The 19,849-nt window shown below is 42.1% G+C and overlaps 1 protein-coding gene across 1 annotated transcript in view; it reads left to right on the plus strand.

Moving 5' to 3' along the window:
• Positions 1-16,636, plus strand: part of UBTD2 (ubiquitin domain containing 2) — a 155,426-nt gene extending 138,790 nt beyond the window's left edge. The window contains exon 3 of the mRNA XM_077472769.1: positions 16,123-16,636. Coding sequence (XP_077328895.1) covers positions 16,123-16,520 — 398 coding nt within the window. The 3' untranslated portion in view covers positions 16,521-16,636. The remainder of the gene's footprint in view (positions 1-16,122) is intronic.
• Positions 16,637-19,849: the final 3,213 nt, after the last annotated feature.

The raw sequence follows: 19,849 nt of genomic DNA on the forward strand, positions 1-19,849 counted from the left end.
CAAACCGTTTCAAAAATGGTCTGTCCTCCTCGGAGATGACGAGCTACTGCAAAAAAAAAAACTGGAAGGATATAGACACTTTCGCAAACTCACGATATCAGAAACATGGTGTGAAACCCAATTCAAGATCATACACAGAGCCTACTACCCATTCTACAGTAACAAAGACAGCGCAAGTCAAAAACAATGTCGTTGGTTCTCTATACCCCGTCCCTCCCTGCTCCACCGTCTCTGGGAATACACAGCCATTACCAAATACTGGGACTCTGTATTGGCCTACGTTGGTAAAATCAATAAAACGCAGATACCGAAGGACCTACTATTATGCTTGTTTAGCTACACACCCCAATCATCCTCAATGATTAGGAGTCCTGCGAATATTTCACCATGGGCACACCTTAGCCTTCTTGTAGCTCGCAGAATGATAATGACCTACTGGATCTCCAAGGGTCCACCTACCCTATCCGCTGTGCAAAGAGCAATGGAATTGCTTTTCTACCTGGAGAGACTAGACACCATCATAAGAAACTTTTGCTCTACGTCACGCTATTTTCAAGATGGCGCAGTTATGTGGAGGCCACGTTAACCCAGAAAGCTCTGTAAGTGGCCATGCGCCCATTCCGCTATACAAACTGGTACTTGAAAATCTCACCGATTCCCTGGGTATCCTTAACCATTTACAGACCGGGCCATTTTGCTGGTCAAAGACCAGACCACTTTTTGCGATTCAGCACTGCATCGCTTTAACTGACAATTGCGCGGTCATGCGACGTGGCTCCCAAACAAAATTGACGTCCTTTTTTTTTCCCCCACAAATAGAGCTTTCTTTTGGTGGTATTTGATCACCCCTGCGGTTTTTATTTTTTGCGCTATAAACAAAAATAGAGTGACAATTTTGAAAAAAAAACGCATTATTTTTTACTTTTTGTCATAATAAATATCCCCCAAAAATATATAAAAAACATTTTTTTCCCTCAGTTTAGGCCGATACGTATTCTTCTACATATTTTTGGTAAAAAAAAATTGCAATAAGCGATTATTGATTGGTGTGCGCAAAAGTTATAGCGTTTACAAAATAGGGATATTTTTATGGCATTTTTATTAATAATTTTTTTTTTTTTTACTAGTAGTGGCGGCGATCAGCGATTTTTATTGTGATTGTGATATTGCGGCGGACACATCGGACATTTTTGACACATTTTTGGGACGATTGTCATTTATACAGTAATCACTGCTATATAAATGCAGTGATTCCTGTGTAAATGACACTGGCAGTGAAGGGGTTAACCAGTGGGTGGCAGTGTAGGGGTTAAGTGTTCCTAGGGGTGTGTTACTAACTGTGTGGGGGCTGGGCTTTCATTTAGTGAACACTGATCTCTGCTCCAATCACATGGAGCAGAGATCAGTGTCACTAGTTGCTAGGCAGAATGGGGAAATGCTGTTTACACGGCATTTCCTCCATTCAGTCGTCCCGTGAGACTATCGCAGGTATGCCTGCGGCGATCGAGTCCGCGGGACCTGCGACCGGACTCACGGGGGTCCCGGCTGGCACGCGAGCGCGCCGCCGGCGGCACGCTCGTGATGGCACGCTCGCGATGGCAGGGCGGCATTAAAGATTGGACGTACCTGTACGCCAATATGCCTGCCCGTGCCATTCTGCCGACGTACATCGGCGTGCGCCGGTCAGGAACCGGATAAACTACCTGATCTTTCTAATCCTCTAGCTTTTCAGCCGCCATGAAACTTCCAAGGACTACTATAGCTCCTTGACTTCCATGACCCCACCACCGACCCCGCTTCCACGCCTGAGGGTAACATGTTACAAGCTGATGCCACTATGTAAAACATGCTGTTTAATTGAATTCATATAGATTATTAAGACCCCTTTGTCACCCCCCCCAGCTAGAAGTTCACCTTCTTCACAAAAAGTGTATATATTTATATCTATATATGTATGTACAAGTGTATTAACCTGCCTCAGAGTTTCTGTATTACACGTGTTTATATAATATGCAAACCCCAATAAAAAATAAAAAAAAGAGTGCCTCAAAATTTGCCAAATAAAGAGTAGCAAGGTCTGGCGTGACATGTATTCCCAAATAACGACCAGTCAGTCACCCAATGAAAGGAAAAAGAGGGATGGAGATTTCTGATTTACAGCCTTCTCCACTGTAATGTTGAGAGCGGAGGATTTAGATTAATTTGTGACAGGGTGCCATACTCACGGAAGGAGTGTAGTGGATTCGGCAAGGACGTCAGCGGATCAGTCAGAAAATCAAATCGTCCGCAAAGGTGGAAACTTTGTGAATGCCTGAGGCTTTCCAGAGGCCCACAATGCTGGAATCAAGTCTCGTTGTGCATAGAAAGGGTTCTGGAGTAAGAATAAAGATCAGGGGTGAGAGCGGGCACATATTGGACACTTTTGACACTATTTTAGGACCATTGCCATTTATACAGCGATCAGAGCTAAAATAGTCACTGATTACTGTATAAAGTGTGTATAAATGTTAATGGCAGGGAAGGGGTTAAACATTAGGGGGGATCAAGGGGTTAAGTGTAAAAAAGAGTCATGGTCCTTAAGTGGTTAAACTCCAGGACGTCATATGTCGTCCACCTAGGGTTAAGGGTTTATATCTGCCTGATACATTATCCAAAGTTTTTTTTGTTTTTTATTTCTACTAGCAATTCCCTCACACAAAACATAGTGGCTGTTTTAGCCGCTTGATTGCTTTTGCAGGAGGGGATGTTGCCCCTGCACCCTCAGGTGCTTCTCCTGGCTCTCTCGTTCAATCGGGGAACTGGAGCATGACTTAGCTAGCAGCGACTGTTTACCATAGAGCTGACCCAGGACCATCTCCAGGCTATCCAGCATATAGAGATCCCCAGATCTCTCTGTAAAGAGGACCCAATTCCTGTTGCAAGGAGTTACATTCCTTGTAATAGGAATAAGTGATCAAAATATTTTTTTAAGGAAAAGTGTAAAAATAAAATAAGTTTTTTACATTTCTTTTCTTTATTTTTATTTTTTTAAAGCACCCCTGTCCCCACGTGCTAGCAAGCCGAAACAAACGTATATGTAAACCGCGTTCAAATCACACGTGTGAGGTATCACCATGAATGTTCAAGTGAACAATAATTCTAGAACAAGACCGTCTCTGTAACTCTAAACTGGTAACCTATAAACATTTTTAAAACATGGCCTATGGGAAAGTATCAAAGTTTGGTGCTATTGCACGAGTGTGTGCAATTTTAAACCATGACATGTTGGGCATATATTTACTCTGCATAACATCATCTTTTACATTATACAAAAGAATTGGGTTAACTTTAGTGTTTTTTATTTTTAATTTTTTTCATAAAAAAAAAATCGCGTTTGAAAAATTGCTGCCCAAATACAATGTGACATAGAAAATTGCAACAACCACCATTTTATTCCCTAGGGCCTCGCCTAAAATCTCATATATAATATTTGGGGTTCTGAGTAATTTTCTAGCAAAAAAAATATTTTTACATGGAGAGGAATGCCAGAATTGGCTTGGCCTGAAAGAAATATAACTAGACCCCTTTATAGCCGAATCCAAGAACGAGGCCACGCCCCACGGAAATCCCAATGAATACATTTGTGTATAGCTGGCTGTTGACCTGATCCACACCCTAAGTGCTGGTTCACACGGGCGACTTAGCTGCCTAACAAGTCACACTCCATTCTGTACTATGAAACCATTCTAATAGGAGCCATTCCAACTTAAAAAAATAATAGGTTCCTTTGGGATGACTTCAGGGCGACTTGCGTTGACTTCTATACAGAAGTCATTTTGCAAGCTGCCGCTGAAATCGTGTGCAGATCGCCTTGCATAGTCACTCTGTAAGTCTGGTTGCCCCTGTGTGAAACGGAACTTAGGCTTTGCCCTCCTGATGTGTTTCGCCCCTCCCAGGACTTAATTATTAAGCCGTAGGAGGGATGAAACATGTCAGTTGGGTGTGACTCAAGGGCAGGGACTGTGTTATCAGCCAGCTATACACAAACCACTTCCCAGTGGAATACCCATTGAGTGTGGCCTCTTCCTTACATTTTTCTGTATGTGTTGAGCTAGATGAGCCCTTGTGACCTGCACCCAGAAGTGTGCTTCTCAAGAGGCTGTTTTAGGATCTTGGAGTTGTGCAGTTTTTCTTTTAGCCCTCATGTTGCTACTTAGTGCAGATATTTGACAGATGATCAGCAATGAAACTCAGCCACTGAAAAAAACAATCACTGCTTTAACATAAGCGTGTAAAGCAAATAGCAGGTGATTGGGTGGTTTATAGAACACATCAATATATCAAGTATTTCTGTCTAGGGACTCGTGCTGTGAACTAATTTCCTCTTGTACTTGGTGATGGTACCATTCTAGAGAAAATGCTTGAGAACGTGATTTAGTTGTTGGTAGTCAGCATACCATCATGTTCTGTAACAGATTGTATACCTGCTGAAAATGCTGTGAGGGCAAAGTATGAAGTAGGGATTCTTATGATTGCGTATAAATGATTTTGATACTGGAGACTGTTTAAGAATTTTGCAAATGCTTCTCCTGTGTGACGTTCAATTTATGTACGATACATCCTAGGACTAATGTGCCAAGTTTACTCCTTTCATTATCATTGTTTCTATAGCTGTAGCCAAGATTTGTGTAGCTGGTTGTCACTGCTCTAGATACTTTGAAACATACCTTTCACCATGCAAATTTTGAAGCCAATATCCATCAGGTAAAACGTTGCAAAGCTGTTAAAGGAAGTTCTTTGGTCACTGCATACACTTTAATTTTATAACATCTTCATAGCAATACAAGCAATAGTTATTTTTGATAATCCAATATTTGCTTATGTAACCACTTCCATAATTGGCTTATTCTGGCACTCCTCTCCGACATGTAAAAACCTTTATTTTGTTTTCTATAAAATTACTCGGAACCCTCAAACATATGTTTTGTTAGCAAAGACCCTAGGGAATAAAATGGCAGTCATTGCAACTATTTATGTCGAACGGTATTTGCACAGCAATTTTTCAAACACATTTTTTAGTTTTTTGAAAAACTTTCATGAATTAAAAAAAAAAGTTAGCCCAATTTTTTTTATTTTTTATATATAATGTGAAAGATGATGTTACACCGAGTAAATAGATAGATAACAGTAAATTGCTGTTGCGTGGGAAAACGATCATGCCCACATCCCGAAAAGATCCTCAGGTGAGATTTTATAGGGCAAAGATACAGATAATGATTTTAAAAGTTTTATAATGGTATTTTATTAACATATAAATTACATTAGACAAAAAAACATATAAACATCATAAAAGCAGTCCCTGGGACTTCTCCTGTCCTTATACCTTTTAGACCAGTGATGGTGAACCTTGGCACCTCAGATGTTTTGGCACTAAATTTCCAATAATGCTCATGCACTCTGTAGTGTAGTGGAGCATCATGGGAAATGTAGTTCCAAAACATCTGGGGTGTCAAGGTTCACCATCACTGTTCTAGACAGTTGACAAATAGTTATTCCTGTTGTCTTTCATGCTGTGATACTCAACAACTGTGTATTTATGATGTTTATAAGTTTTTTTTTTTGTCCAATGTCATTTATATGTTAATAAAATACCATTATATCTTTTAAACTCTTTATCTGTTTTATTTACCCTATGAAATTCCACCTGAGGATCTTTTCTGTCCATAGATACCTAACAGATCATGCTTTAAAATTGTGCACACTCGTGGAATGGCACCAAACTTCGATACTTAAAAATCTCCATAGGCGATGCATTAAAACTTTTTATAGGTTACCAGTTTAGCGTTAGAGGGGGGCTAGAATTGTTGCTCTCGCTCTAACATTCGCAGCAAAACCTCACATGTGTGGTTTAATTTACATATGTGGATGCGACATGTGTATGCATTCACAACATACGTATGGGGGCGCTTACAATATTTTTTCTTTCTTGTTTTTTATTTTTACTCTTTCCCTTTTAAAAAAAAGTTTTTTGATCACTTTTATTCCTATTACAAGGAATGTAAACATCCCGTTTATATTAGAAATAGGGCAGGGGCAGGTCCTCTTTATGGAGAGATGTGGGGTTGGGTCTTATACATCTTCCTCTAGGCAGGAAAGACTGAGATCAAGAAAAAAAAAAAGATCTCTGCTTTTGCGGCCGAGTACATGTCAGAATTTACATCTGCCGGCCCGAACGTGATGGTCATAGCGTCTCACCTGGTTCTCCAAAGGTCATAGAGACTCCTGGGGGACGTCCCATCCCGCCCCCTGTAAAAACAATCAAGTGGCTGAACAGCCGCTATGATTGTTCTTACAGTGCAGGGAATCGCCAGCTGAAAAGAGATCTCCACTCAAAGTCCAGTAAGTGGTTAAATTTCCTTTCATGTTGAGTTCTGCCTGTCTGCTGGCCATCTCTTTCTCCCATTTCCTGGATTCCCTGAATGCTTCACAGCTTCTCCTCTATTTTTAATTAAATATCCCATAGTACCTTGCTGCCTGCGAGCTGTGATTCCTGTACTGACTCCGCCTCCTGAAGCTCCTTCTCTCAGCACCTCTGTAGTTCAGCAGGCAGGCTCTGTGAAATGTATGACACAGCAGTGTCCAACAGGGCATAGTCAATATGTGTCAAATAATTCAAGGAAGTAAATGTGTGGGATTCTTCAAAATGTAAGCTTATAAACTTCACGGTTCAGATTAATGGGAACAGGCTAAAAATATATAATATATAATTTCCCCATTGTATTTTAGTTAAGACAATTTTGCCATAGAATGCTCTTTAAGGCTTGATTCACACCTACGCATTTTTAGTGCTTTTTGCATTTTGCATGTTTGCACTACAGAACGTGTTCCATAGGAAATCATGTTAAATGGACTGTAGTGAAAATCTGCAAAATGCAAAAAGCACTAAAAATGCATAGGTGTGAATCGGGCCTAAAGAAGAATTCCAGGCATGGTACATTTTTAGCGCAGACCAATATAACTATGTATATGACATACCTGACCACTGGCCCTGGAAGCTGGAAATCACTGATGCAGACTTCTACTTCAGTCATTTCCATTTGCTTTCAGGTCCCAGCCTCATGCAGTGTAAATAGAACCAGTCAGCCACTCAGCACGGCCACCTTTCAGAGAAAGCAATCTGATTGGACGAGGTGGAGAGCGTGACGTCACCACCCCACCTTATTACCTTGTCTAATCATTTTATTCAGAAAATGCAGAGCATTCTCTGAATAGCGCCCATGCAAAGCAGCCCACGTCCTGTATTCACAATGTATTAAGCTGGCCATTCAGTTTGAGACCTGGAAGCAAGTGCAGATCACTGGAATAGCAGTGTCCATTTCATTGGTTCTTAGCTTCCAGGGGCATCAGCCAGGTATATAAAAATATGTAAAAATGTACCATGCCTGGATTTCTTTAAAGTGTTCTTAAACCCACAACAGTAAAATCCATCTGTATATGCAGTAAAGCATGCTTGTTATACTCACTGTAGAATCCTGTGCATTGTGTAGTAAAAAAAAAAAACCTGCTGGATACTGTCTTCTTTGATCCGCCCCTTCTTCCACTGTCTCCAATCCATCTCCCGATAAGACAGAGCCTTTTGAGACAATATGCTTGGTGTTTGCCTAGAGTTTTTTTTTTTTTTTTTTTGAGGGTGCATGTGACCAGCACAGGGCCAATCGCACTGTTCAGAGGATGAGGGGTCCTGCAGCCTCATAGGACAGTCAGAGCAATAAAAACTCCTCCTACAAGCTTTAACTAGACACGGATAGATGTCACAAGACTGCTATATACTGCTGATGTGAAAAGGTATTTAGCAGTTTATATTTACTAATATGATTGCATTCCCATGTTCTGTGTACTGTGGGAGACCAGCTATAGTGAATACAGGGTTGTAGGTTTGTAACCCTTTACATTACAAAGTTGTATGCATGTTTTGTAATAGCTTTTGCTTGTATAAAGTCACACAATTCCTCATTTTTATCTGTATCATGTGAAAAAAAAGTTTGAGTATCCAGGTAACTGGTAGGGACTTCATTATGATCCCGAAAGAACTTTGGGGCATCAATCCATTCCATGAATTTTAGAATCAAATTTGAGGCATTTTAATGTATTTGTACAACAGCTGAAGCAGACGTTTTTGAATCATTTTCTCAAATTCAAACATAACGTGGAACCTAAGTGCTACATTAGTGTTGGCAGCCTGTGGGGTGCACGTACACTGTGCCCTGAATAATGCATGCCGGCTAAAGAAAGTCTAGGATGTGATCAGATCCTTCTGTAAACAACTGGCATACTAACAGAAGGTGGCAGCAGTTATATGAATATGTTTCAGATAATTTAACAGTGTGTTGCCTTTAATATCCATTTTACCACTTGCCCTCCAGAAGGTTTTTACCCCTTAATGACCAGGCCATTTTTTGCTATTCGGCACTGCACTACTGGCAAATGTGTGGTCATGCAACCATGTATACAAATTAAATTTATATATTTTTTTCTACACAAATTGAGCTTTCTTGCTGTGGTATTTTAACACCACTGGGTTTTCAAGTTTATTAAATAAATGAAGAAAATTTTTAAATTTTGGGGGGAAAAAAAACTGTATTTTTTACTTTCTGCTATAAAACCTATCCTTTAAAAAATCTAATTTCTTCATGAATTTAGGCCAGAATGTATTCTGCTACATGTCTTTTTGTAAGAAAAAAATTCCAGTAATTGTATATTCTTTGGTTTGCGGAAAAGTTGTAGCGCCTTCACACTATGGTGTGTGTGTGTGTCTGGCAATCTGACTCTAGCTGGGGGGTATATTAACCACCTCCCATTCGCACTATAGACGAAAGACGGCTACAGCGCGTATGTCCGCTCCCCCCCTCCCATGCTCGAACGCCCTGCTGCAGGGCACGTACGGCGCACTCTGTGGTCAGCAAGTCAATGATCCGGACTAGGGATGCACCGAATGGGTTTTTTGGTGCCAAAACCTATACCAAAAGTGAAAAATATACTAGGCCAAAAACCGAAACCGATACCGAAACAGCACCGATACCGAAAATGACTGTTTTTAAAAAATATTTTTATACAGGAGGTGGTCAGAGACTGGGGACATGGTACAGGAGGTGGTCAGAGACTGGGGACATGGTACAGGAGGTGGTCAGAGACTGGGGACATGGTACAGGAGGTGGTCAGAGACTGGGGACATGGTACAGGAGGTGGTCAGAGACTGGTGACATGGTACAGGCGATGGCCATAGACTGCAGGCGTGCTACAGGAGCTGGTCAGAGACTGCAGGCATGCTACAGGAGATCAATGCAGCCTCACTGTGCGCAGCAGCCTACCAGTGCCCGCCATGTAGCCTGCCTTTGCCTCAACAGTGCATATAAACATACACATATAAAAACGCACACACACACACTTAACACACTTAACACACTTAACACACATACACATACATATAAACATGCACACTTAACACACATACACATACATATAAACATGCACACATATCACACACACATTATATATATATATATATATATATATATATATATATATATATATATATATATATATATATACACACACAGTCTTTTTTTTTTAATTGGCAGCTGCAGCTCTGTACATTAATCTCCATGCTGGGTACTGCACTCTAGGGGGAGGCAGAGAGCACAGCACACACTGCTAGACGCCTCTCCTTTGGTTTCACTTTCATAGTAAACATCGTGCCCAGCTCCTGCACAGCCGATTTACACATCGGCTGAGGAGACATATGCAGCCACCGCTGTGCAGAGGGGGACTTTAGAGCGAGACCCCACAGGCTGACTGCAGCATAGGTGAGGAGGGAGGGGAGGAGGAGAGCTAAAGACAGAGTGACACCCCCGTGATGGGTGGCACCGGGGGCGGGGCCAATCCCTGCAAGCCCCGCCCCATTTTCGGCACCAGTATCGGCAGAAATTCTCTTTCGGCTTTTTGGCGAAAGGGCCATTTTCGGCCGATATGTTTCGGCGGCCGAAATTTCGGTGCATCCCTAATCCGGACCCCTTACCACGTGATCAGATGTCAGCCAATGATAGCTGATAATGTGATGTAAACAGAGCCGGTAATCGGCTATTTATTCTCCTCACGTTGGCAGCGTGAGAAAAAAAAAGCTCATCACCAATGGCTGTGAGAAGGACATCGGTCCCGATTGAGGAGAGCCTCTGCAGAGGCAGCCACCATCAGTGCCCACAGTGTGACCTATAAATGTCACCAATCAGTGCCTCACCATTGCTGCCTATCAATTCCACCTACCAGTGCCTCCCATCAATGTCTCCTTATCTGTGCCCATCAGTGCAGCCTCATCAGCGAATATCTTTTTTTTTTGGGGGCTTTTTTTTGTTGTGTGGTGATTAAATACCACCAAAAGAAAACTCCATTTGTGTGAAAAGAATTCTAAAAATGTAATTTGAGTACAGTGTAGCATGACTGCACAATTGTCATTCAAAGTGCGTCAGCGCTGAAAGCTAAAAATTGGTCTGGGTAGGAGGGGGGTTTAAGTGCCCAGTAAGCAAGTGGTTAAAGTGTTTGTAAAGTCACTTTACATGCATGTAATGCAGATATTACTGTTCTTGTTAGAATTGAAAAGGATAAATACTGTTTTACACTGCAGCTGAACGGTCACGTGATCCCCTGTGCTGGCCGTCATCGATCTACAGAGAGAAGTGGGAGGGGCCAAGATTTCCCTGCAACACCAGCCAGCAGAGGGGAATCTCCGCCCCTTTTGCTTCTCTCCATAGATTGAGAATGGCCAGCACAGGGATCACATGACTGCATGGCTGCGGTGTCAGAAATGGTATTTAGCCTTTTCATTTCTAACGAACCCATACAGTTTTTGGTAATGGCTGCATATCTGCATTACATACATTGAAATGGGATGCATTATGCAGTGGAAAAGAGGGTGGAGGAGTGGGGAGAGGAGGAAACGTTCTCATGCAGACAGGGAGGAAGGGGGGGGGACTGTCTCCTGCGCTGCCATTGGATGACTATTCTGTCCATCATAGGAGGCAGGGCTTTGTATTAAAGAGGTTGCAGAGAAAACAGGAGTGTTTCCTGTATGTAATCTTTGGCGTTTGTCCTTTTGCCCCCTCCCTATCCCCTCCAAGGCTGCAGATAGATGGGCACCAATCAGGCTGCATTCCAGGCACTGGTGGGTGCTTTAGATGAGCACTGACGCTTATTTTGCTTCACAGTTCTTTTATTTAAAATGTAGGTCTCTTTTCTGAAACTTCCCTCTTAAAGTAAAGGTGCGTGTTATACGCCAATAAATACAGTATATCCAAATAACACGCCCGAGCTCATTTCTTCACTCACAGCTACAAAGAATTCTTGTTGGGCAGTGTATTGGTGCTCAAACAAACACACTTAGACCCAATTTTAATGGTTCAAAGAATGTCAGGCAAGATGGTCGGCCCTCACACATGTTCACTTCATCAGATCTGGCCCTCTTTGAAAAAAGTTTGGACACCCCTGACTAATGTAGTTGTATCAGCTAGTCTCTGACTTCTGTTTTTCTATTCTGTTGGCATTAGCATATTAGAGCACGAACGCTTCAATCCAGTCTTTTTTTTTTTTTTTTAAATGTAACTATAGTAGATTAGAACCTCCTTTTTCGACTTTTGTGGTTTGTGGCCAGTTTAAGATTTTCCACTCGCGTGCTTTCCCAGTGACGAAAATGTCAGGACGGGAAGTGAGGGGATGTTCTGCCTAAATGCACTTGAAATTTTCCCTCACTTCCACAGAAAGTGGTGTTCTCACCACCCTCCACTTTTGCCTAAATAAGAAAAAAGTTTTGAAAGGAATTTCCTGAAATCACATCTGTGTGGCCACAGGCAGCCATTCCTCCCCATACTACTGTTTACAGAGTTTCATGGGGTCAGTAAAGTGTCAGAGCAGGAAACTGGACTACTCTGCAGCCACAAAGAAACTTTGTTGTTCTGCAATGTAGCATCCATTTTTAAGGCCAGGTCACACCATAGAAACTCAGTCCGGATGCGTTTCTGTAAATAGTTTTTTTATGCTGTGCATTTATTTCCCCCCCTTTTTTTTTTCTTCACCTCAAATGAGGGCATGAGCATTCCCGTGCGTTCCAGTACAGTAAAAATGCAATATGGGTCTGCTTTTTCTTTTTTTTCCCTGGAACTTACCGCACTGATGTGAGCTATACCATTGAAAATCATATAACCCTACTATCCAGGTTCGCTTTTTTTATTTTTATGATGGTATATGCTCATTTCTCTTAAGATGGGTACACATGGATTAAAATGTGTCCAGTTCAGCAGACAAGCCTGCAGTGTCCTCCATATTTTATTTTTTTTTTTTCAGCCTGCTGGTTGAATGGAAAAAAAAAAAAGTGTGCATCCATCTTAAAACCTGAACACTCATGGTGAATAAGCAGATATTGTATACGTACAAAAGGCATGTGTATTCTTGCTGATATTTGGGTGTTTTGTAATTCTTCCCAATCTTTGCAGGAATCTAGTGTTGTAAAACATTTCTTTTTGTTCTGGATCTTCCTGTAATAAAGACTAGTTACTTTCTGCCCTCTCTGCTTGTGCAGGGTGACTGGTCTTGTCTCCGCCCCTTCTGTAGTTTCCTGCAGGTTGTCTTTAGTGGATGAGGTCTGCTGGGTCCATCCCACAGCTCTGCTTTCTACACAGTCTATAAACCGCACAGTGATGAGGTTGTCATGCCTTTTACAAGGTAATCTCAGGGCTTGCAAAGGAATTTGGTGCATTCAAAGTGGATTTACATCCTAAGTGGCAATTAATGAATATATTTAAATTGAAAAAGGTTTTTTGTTTTGTTTTGTTTTTGTTTTGTTTTTGTTTTTTTTTGTTTTTTTGAGTTTGGCTTTAATGTTGGTGCCAGCTTGACATTTTTCTGGGACAGGAAACCTATTTGCAGTAGAGGCTATTAGAAAAAAAAACATATCTGATTAAAATGGTATTAAATGCTCAGCATACTTTTAAGCAGCTATAAATATTAATGAATGTGGGAACTCCCATATCTTACCAAAGGATAATTACCAAAGGATAATTTCCCTATGTTAATGTCCAAAGATCACTCTGTGTAACAGACTTAAAGTGGTTGTAAACCCTTACAGACCACTTTTTGCTACAGGTAAGCCTATAATAAGGCTTACAGTACTTGTAGCTACCCAGGATATCTCCTGTATTTGCATGTGCCAATGTCATTGGCACATGCGCACTGAAGCAATGGTACGTATGTGGCGATGCGTCAGTGTGCCATTACTGGCGGCTCCCACGCACGCTGTGATTGGCCAGAGCCGCGATACCCAGAAGTAACCCCTGGGACTGATGTCGCCAGCCAGTGCTGTGTACAGGCACCGCAGTGAGGGCTTTAATCTCAGGTGAGTATTACATAATGAGCTAGTATGCCTTTGTCTTGTAGGTGTTAGTTTTTTTTTTTTTTCCCAAAATTTGTTTACAACCACTTTAAAGGAGTTCCAAAGGCTTAAGGGTTTTTACCTTAATGCATTCTATGCATTTTAAGGTAAAAACCCTTCTGTGCTGCAGGATCCCAGCCAGCCCCTCTTATACTTACCTGAGCCTGAATTTGATCTAGCACTGTGCTCAAGAGCAGTGGCTCATTCTTCTTCCTGCTGTCAATCAAATTCTGGGCACGAGTGCCCCCATATGAAGGTGGAGCCTGGTGCGCCAAGGGAACCCAGAAGAGGAGGATTGGGGCAGCTCTGTGCAAAACCATTACACAGAACAGGTTAGTATAAGATGTCATTCAAGTCAGACAGCCATTTGTACTACTCGATTTAATGTCAGCGGGATTTTGCTGACATGCATTGGGCGTGCATTCTAAATGCATATCAAATGCAGGGAAACAACGCTCATAGACGTGATCCCTAAATATGTTTGGAAATCGCAATCAGCTAATTTAAATAAAGTAAAATGCTAAATCTATGGATGAGAAGCAGCAGCCCACTCACTGACACCCGAGCTAGGTTTCTAAATGGAAAACATGGCTATAATACAATCTTCCCTGCTGGAACACAGTAAATTTATTTGAACCGAAACAGTGTTTTGCATAGAGTAGGGATCAATTGGATCAGGCGTTACTACCTGTGTTCTGGTGGGGGAATTGCCTTCAACAGTAATAAGCTAACAGAGGTTCTAGCCTTCTATAAAAAGTGTGTTTATTGCCATTCTGCCCATGTTGGAGAGATTCCCCTTATTGCAAGCATTGTCATGAGGACAGGAAGTGAAAAATAATCTCCAAACAGGGTCACATGCCCCCCCCCCCGCCCCCCGCCACTTGCATTGAGTGGCATAAATTAGTTTTTTTTATCTTCTGAAGAATACACAGTGCTTGTTTACACACCTGTGTGCATAGGCACATTACAATTAAAGAGCTGTATTTTAGATCAGTAAAAAAAAAGCTGTACTGATCTTTTTCAAGCTGCAGTTTGCAAGTGGCCTTTTTATGTTAAGTGTTTTCCTATCTTAGGTGTTGTGTTACAAATCCCAGGAGATGTGATTACCAGAATCATTATGGCTAATTACCGTTATGTAGAATGAGGTCAATGGACACGCACAGAGGATGCACCGCAAACTCAGCTCTTACATATCTTGGTGTCATGCTCAAACAGCATGAAGGAGTGCCAGCTGACGCCAGTAAAAAAAAAAAATACTCTTACATTTTTAATGAGGACCAGGACCAGCTGAGAACCATGTGCCAGAATAACAGTCCAGTAGCTACTAGAAATTCTCATCCAGAATAGGATGCTGTGATCTCCTGCTCCCTCTGCAGTTAAAATATGGTATGACAACAACTGTTTCCAACAGAGTTTGAGCGTAGGGTTACAGTCCACAAGCTTTTTGTCAAATTGAGATCTACATTTAGGAATTAAGTGTTGTCACAACCATATATCTGGGATTAATATCTTATGATCTAAAAGGTTTGTCAAGAAATAAAACCTGACAAATGAATTCTGGTTACACATGTGATTCGATGTTTCCATAGCATTAGAGATTGCCATCATCTGACAAGGACAGAGCTGTTGCCTTTGCCTTTTACAATATCCTGGCATAGTGATTATCAGCTCAGAGCACATGTTCACAAATTTCCAATGTTAGGAGATCTCCTATCTAACCTTCAGCCATAGGGCAATGTCACATGACATTTTGGCAGGCAGCAGCTTTTGCGACTGAATCCCATCATTTTCACATGTGAAGCTGAACATGTCCTTACCTCCTTACCGATCATAAAAGACTTCAAACAGTGTTTTCTGGAGGAAATTTCTTCCGAGTACCCTTTCATTCTGAGTTATTTTGTTTCTGGAGACATGCAGTGTATGGCTGTACTTTTTTTTTTTTTTCCTTGTTCTTGAATTCATTTAGGCACGTGTTATATTATTGTGTTGGCGTGTTCTGAACTATTGAGAGTCCCTAGATTGGAAGGTCTATGTGACATTGTAGAGATGTGTCTTGGGATTCCAGAATGGCTTTATAATTACTACTTGGGCTAAGTGTGTGCAAAACCAGTGGCATAGTTTGTGCCTGTTTATAAGGTAAACAGTTATACATTTAAAAAAAAAGTTTGCAGACAATCATGGCTAAAACTGAGGCCCCTTTCACATTGGGACGGGAGTGGCATCAGCGGTTACCGTCATTTTAGCAGCGGTATTCTAGTGGTGGTTAAAACCGCCCCACTAGCGGCTGAAAAAGGGTTAAAACCACCCGCAAAGCAGCGCTTTGCCGGCAGTATAGCCGCGCTGCCCCATTGATTTCAATGGGTAGGAGCGGTGAATACACCGCTCCAAAGATGCTGCTAGCAGGACTTTTTTACCGTCCTGCTAGCGCACCGCTCCAGTGTGAAAGCCGGAGTGAAAGGGCCCGTTTTTTTTTCAGGCACAATACAGGTGCTATTTTTAGTGTGAAAGGGGCCTGATTCTTGTATTTGATATGTAGTTAACTACAGCGTTTAAAATGAGAAGATTTTCAAGTCATGTCTTGGGACCTAGTTTCTACATTGTGTTTTACTGTCTATAATGGGTATATAATAACTTTTCTAACAAATGTGTACTTATTCCTTCTTTCTAAGGTGCCCTTACTGAGTGCTATGATGAACTGGGAAATCGCTACCAGCTACCTGTTTACTGCCTTGCCCCTCCCATTAATATGATTGAGGAGAAGAGCGATACTGAAACTTTGGACATACCTGAGCCACCTCCAAACTCTGGGCATGAATGCCAGCTGCGACTTCGCCTCTCCACAGGAAAGGACCTTAGGCTTTTGGTGCGCAGCACGGACACTGTATATCACATGAAGCGGCGCCTCCACACTGTCGAAGGGGTTGAACCTGCCAGTCAGCGATGGTTCTTTTCTGGGCGGCCACTGACAGACAAAATGAGACTGGAGGAGTTGAAGATTCCCAAGGACTATGTAGTACAAGTTATAGTGAGCCAGCCTGTTCCACATCCTACACCGGTAGAGAATTGACCATCTCAGACATGCACACCGTCCTTCTCTTTACTCAAGTCACTCCTTGCTATGTTTGTACGCAGCCTGTAACTTACTTTTTTTTTTTTTTTTTTCTTTCTTTCTTTCTTTTTTTTTTTTTTATTATCTTCCACTAGATATTGAGTCCTGAGCTGTCAGAGCAATGAATGACATTGCAGGCCTCTTTGGCAGCACAGGACTTTGTAGCGGGTTCAGTGGACACCTGACTGAAGAAGGAAGAGCCGGGCCTTCCTCTGAAGTCATGGGGGGAATCAAGTTGTATTTCTTAATGCTGAAAGACTTTTTATAACATCAGGAAAACTATCTTTTTTTATCTGTTCTATAAAGGTTTGGACTGTAAGTGGAGTATTTAGCATTGCACTTTTAAAAAAAGAAACAAAACAATGAAAATTTGAAACAACAAGTTTGTCAGTTTTTATTTATTTCTATATGTGGGTTTTCTGCAGTAATGCTAATCATATACAAGCAGATCTTTAAGGCTGAACTTCAGCTTTGGTTACACTTTACATACCGTATATACTCGAGTATAGGCCGACCCGAATATAAGCCGAGGCCCCCAATTTACCCCCAAAAAACTGGAAAACTTATTGACTCGTGTATAAGCCGAGGGTGAGACATGGCTGTCCATCCCTGTGTGTCCGTCCATCCCTGTGTGTGTGTCCGTCCATCCATCCCTGTGTGTGTGTCCATCCATCCATCCATCCATCCCTGTGTGTGTGTCCGTCCATCCATCCCTGTGTGTGTATCCATCCATCCATCCATCCCTGTGTGTGTGTGTGTGTATTCATCCATCCATCCATCCCTGTGTGTGTGTGTGTGTGTGTGTGTGTATCCATCCATCCATCCATCCATCCCTGTGTGTGTGTGTGTGTGTATCCATCCATCCATCCATCCCTGTGTGTGTGTGTGTGTGTGTGTGTCCGTGCAGCCTTGTGTGTGTGTCCAGCCTACCTGTGTCCCAAGCCTCCGTCCCGAGCCGCCGTCGTCCCGAGCCTCCTCTGTCCCGTGCCTCCTCTGTCCCGTGCCTCCTCTGTCCCGTGCCTCCTCCGTCCCGTGCCTCCTCCGTCCCGTGTCGTGCCGATGGATCGCCGCTCTTCTCGGCGGCCATTCTACAATTCAAAAGCCGCGCCTCCGTCCTCCGCCTGTGATAGGCGGAACACTCAATTTCCCAGCAGCCTGTGTTCCGCCTATCACGGACATCCTCTCATACTCGTCCGTAGTATGAGAATGAACGGATGTCCGTGATAGGCGGAACACTGACTGCTGGGAAATTCAGTGTTCCGCCTATCACAGGCGGAGGCGGAGAAGGAGGCGCGGCTTTTGAATTTTAATGTCCGCCGTCTGTCTGCTCGATACGCTGATCGAGCAGTCAGACAGCGGTGACTCGAGTATAAGCCGAGGGGGCACTTTCAGCCTCAAAAAAGAGGCTGAAAATCTCGGCTTATACTCGAGTATATACGGTAGTTCGTTTGAGCCAAGCTAGCCCAAACCATGTAAGACCGCTGAATGTGCTGTGCAAACTATGTGGCTGAGGCTACATACAGCACTGTATTCAAGGTTCGAGCCGAGACCTCCCTGTCCCATACCCGGCACGCAAACCCTATCTGAGCTGTGCTCAGCCATTCATAGAAGGTAATGTATTCTAGCAATGAATACAAAGCTTCCTCTGATTGGCTGAGCCAGAGGTGGTTACATCACCCTGCCTTTCTTACTCATTGCTAGAATACATCGCTTTCTATGAATGGCTGAGTGCTGCTCAAATAGACTCCATTGCGTTCCAGGTATGAGACAGGAGGTCTCGGCTCGCACCTGGAAACCCAGTGTGGTATGATGTAATGTAGCTGCAGCTACATAGTTTATTCAGCACATCCAGCGGCCTCACGTGTTAGTGAGGGACATGGTAAAGTGTAACAAAAGCTTTAATGAGATGCAACAAAGCATGTGACGTGTCGAATTTCATGATCACCATTGGGTCCATAAGTTTAAATGCCAATAGTCCTGAGTGCATTTTGTTGTACAGATAGGGCAAAGTTCTGCAAGAATGCATACCAATCTTTGGTATAGACACCAGGGTCTTTCAGCAAATTTGTCTAAATCTGAGTCTAAATTGCAATGTGACCACCCTGAGCATCAACTAGGAATGCTTTTATAGTGTATGGCCTGTTTAAGAGGCATATTAATTTTTAGACCTATATGTGGGAAACTATCAAAATGAACATTTAAATAAGCTTTGAAGTAAACTTAAAGTCAGCACTTTTTTAATAGTTTTGTATAAAGTTATTGGAATAGAGATATTGGAATACCTGTCTTTTTTTTTTTTTTTATCATGGGTTTCCTGGCCCTCTGGGGGTGTGCACACCCCCCCCAGCGCATCACTCAGGAGCCGATGCGCGTGCCCGACGGCCACGATGTCTGAATTAATCGAGCAGGACTGTGGATCTGTGTGTGTAAACACACAGATCCACGTCCTGTCAGGTGAGAGGAGACCAATGGTGTGTTCCCATTACAGAGGAACGCCGATCGGTCTCCTCCCCTTTGAGTCCCCGCCCCCTACAGTTATAATCGCTCCCTAGGCAACACAGTTAACCCATTCACTGCCCCCTACTGTTAACTCCTTCACTGCCAGTGACATTTATACAGTAATCAATGCATTTGTATAGCACTGATCGCGGTATAAATGTGAATGGTGTCAAGTGTCCAATTTGTCTGCCGCAATGTCACAGTCATGATAAAAATCGCAGATCGCCGCAAATTACTAGTAAAAAAAGTAATAATAAAAATGCGATAAAAATATCCCCTATTTTGTAGACGCTATAACTTTTGCACAAACCAATAAATATAAGCTTATTGCAATTTTGGTAAAAAAAAATAAAATAAATATGTAGAAGAATACATATTGGCCTATACTGAGGAAAGAAATAAAAAAAAAAATTTGGAATATTTATTATAGCAAGAAGTAAAAAAAAATTTTTTTTTTTTCAAACTTGTTGCTCTTCTTTTGTTTATAGCGCAAAAAATAAAAAATGCAGAGATGATCAAATACGATCAAAAGAAAGCTCTATTTGTGGGGGAAAAATTATAAATATTTAATTTGGGTACAGTGTAGCATGACCGCGCAATCGTTATTCAAATAGCGACAGCACTGAAAATTGGCTTGGGCAGGAAGGGGGTGAAGTGGTTAAAGATATAAAACTATTTACTGCCATTTACAAAGAATTACCGCTCTAAGGTAATGACTTCTCCCAAAACAGCTGTCTCCAAAGTCCCACAGGGTGCTGGCTCTGTTTGCAACAGGAACTGAAGTAGAA

Source organism: Lithobates pipiens, unplaced genomic scaffold (genome assembly GCF_037356315.1).
Source record: "Lithobates pipiens isolate NorthernLeopardFrog02 unplaced genomic scaffold, aLitPip1_a1.2 Scaffold_8, whole genome shotgun sequence".
NCBI classification, from domain to species: Eukaryota; Metazoa; Chordata; class Amphibia; order Anura; family Ranidae; genus Lithobates; species Lithobates pipiens.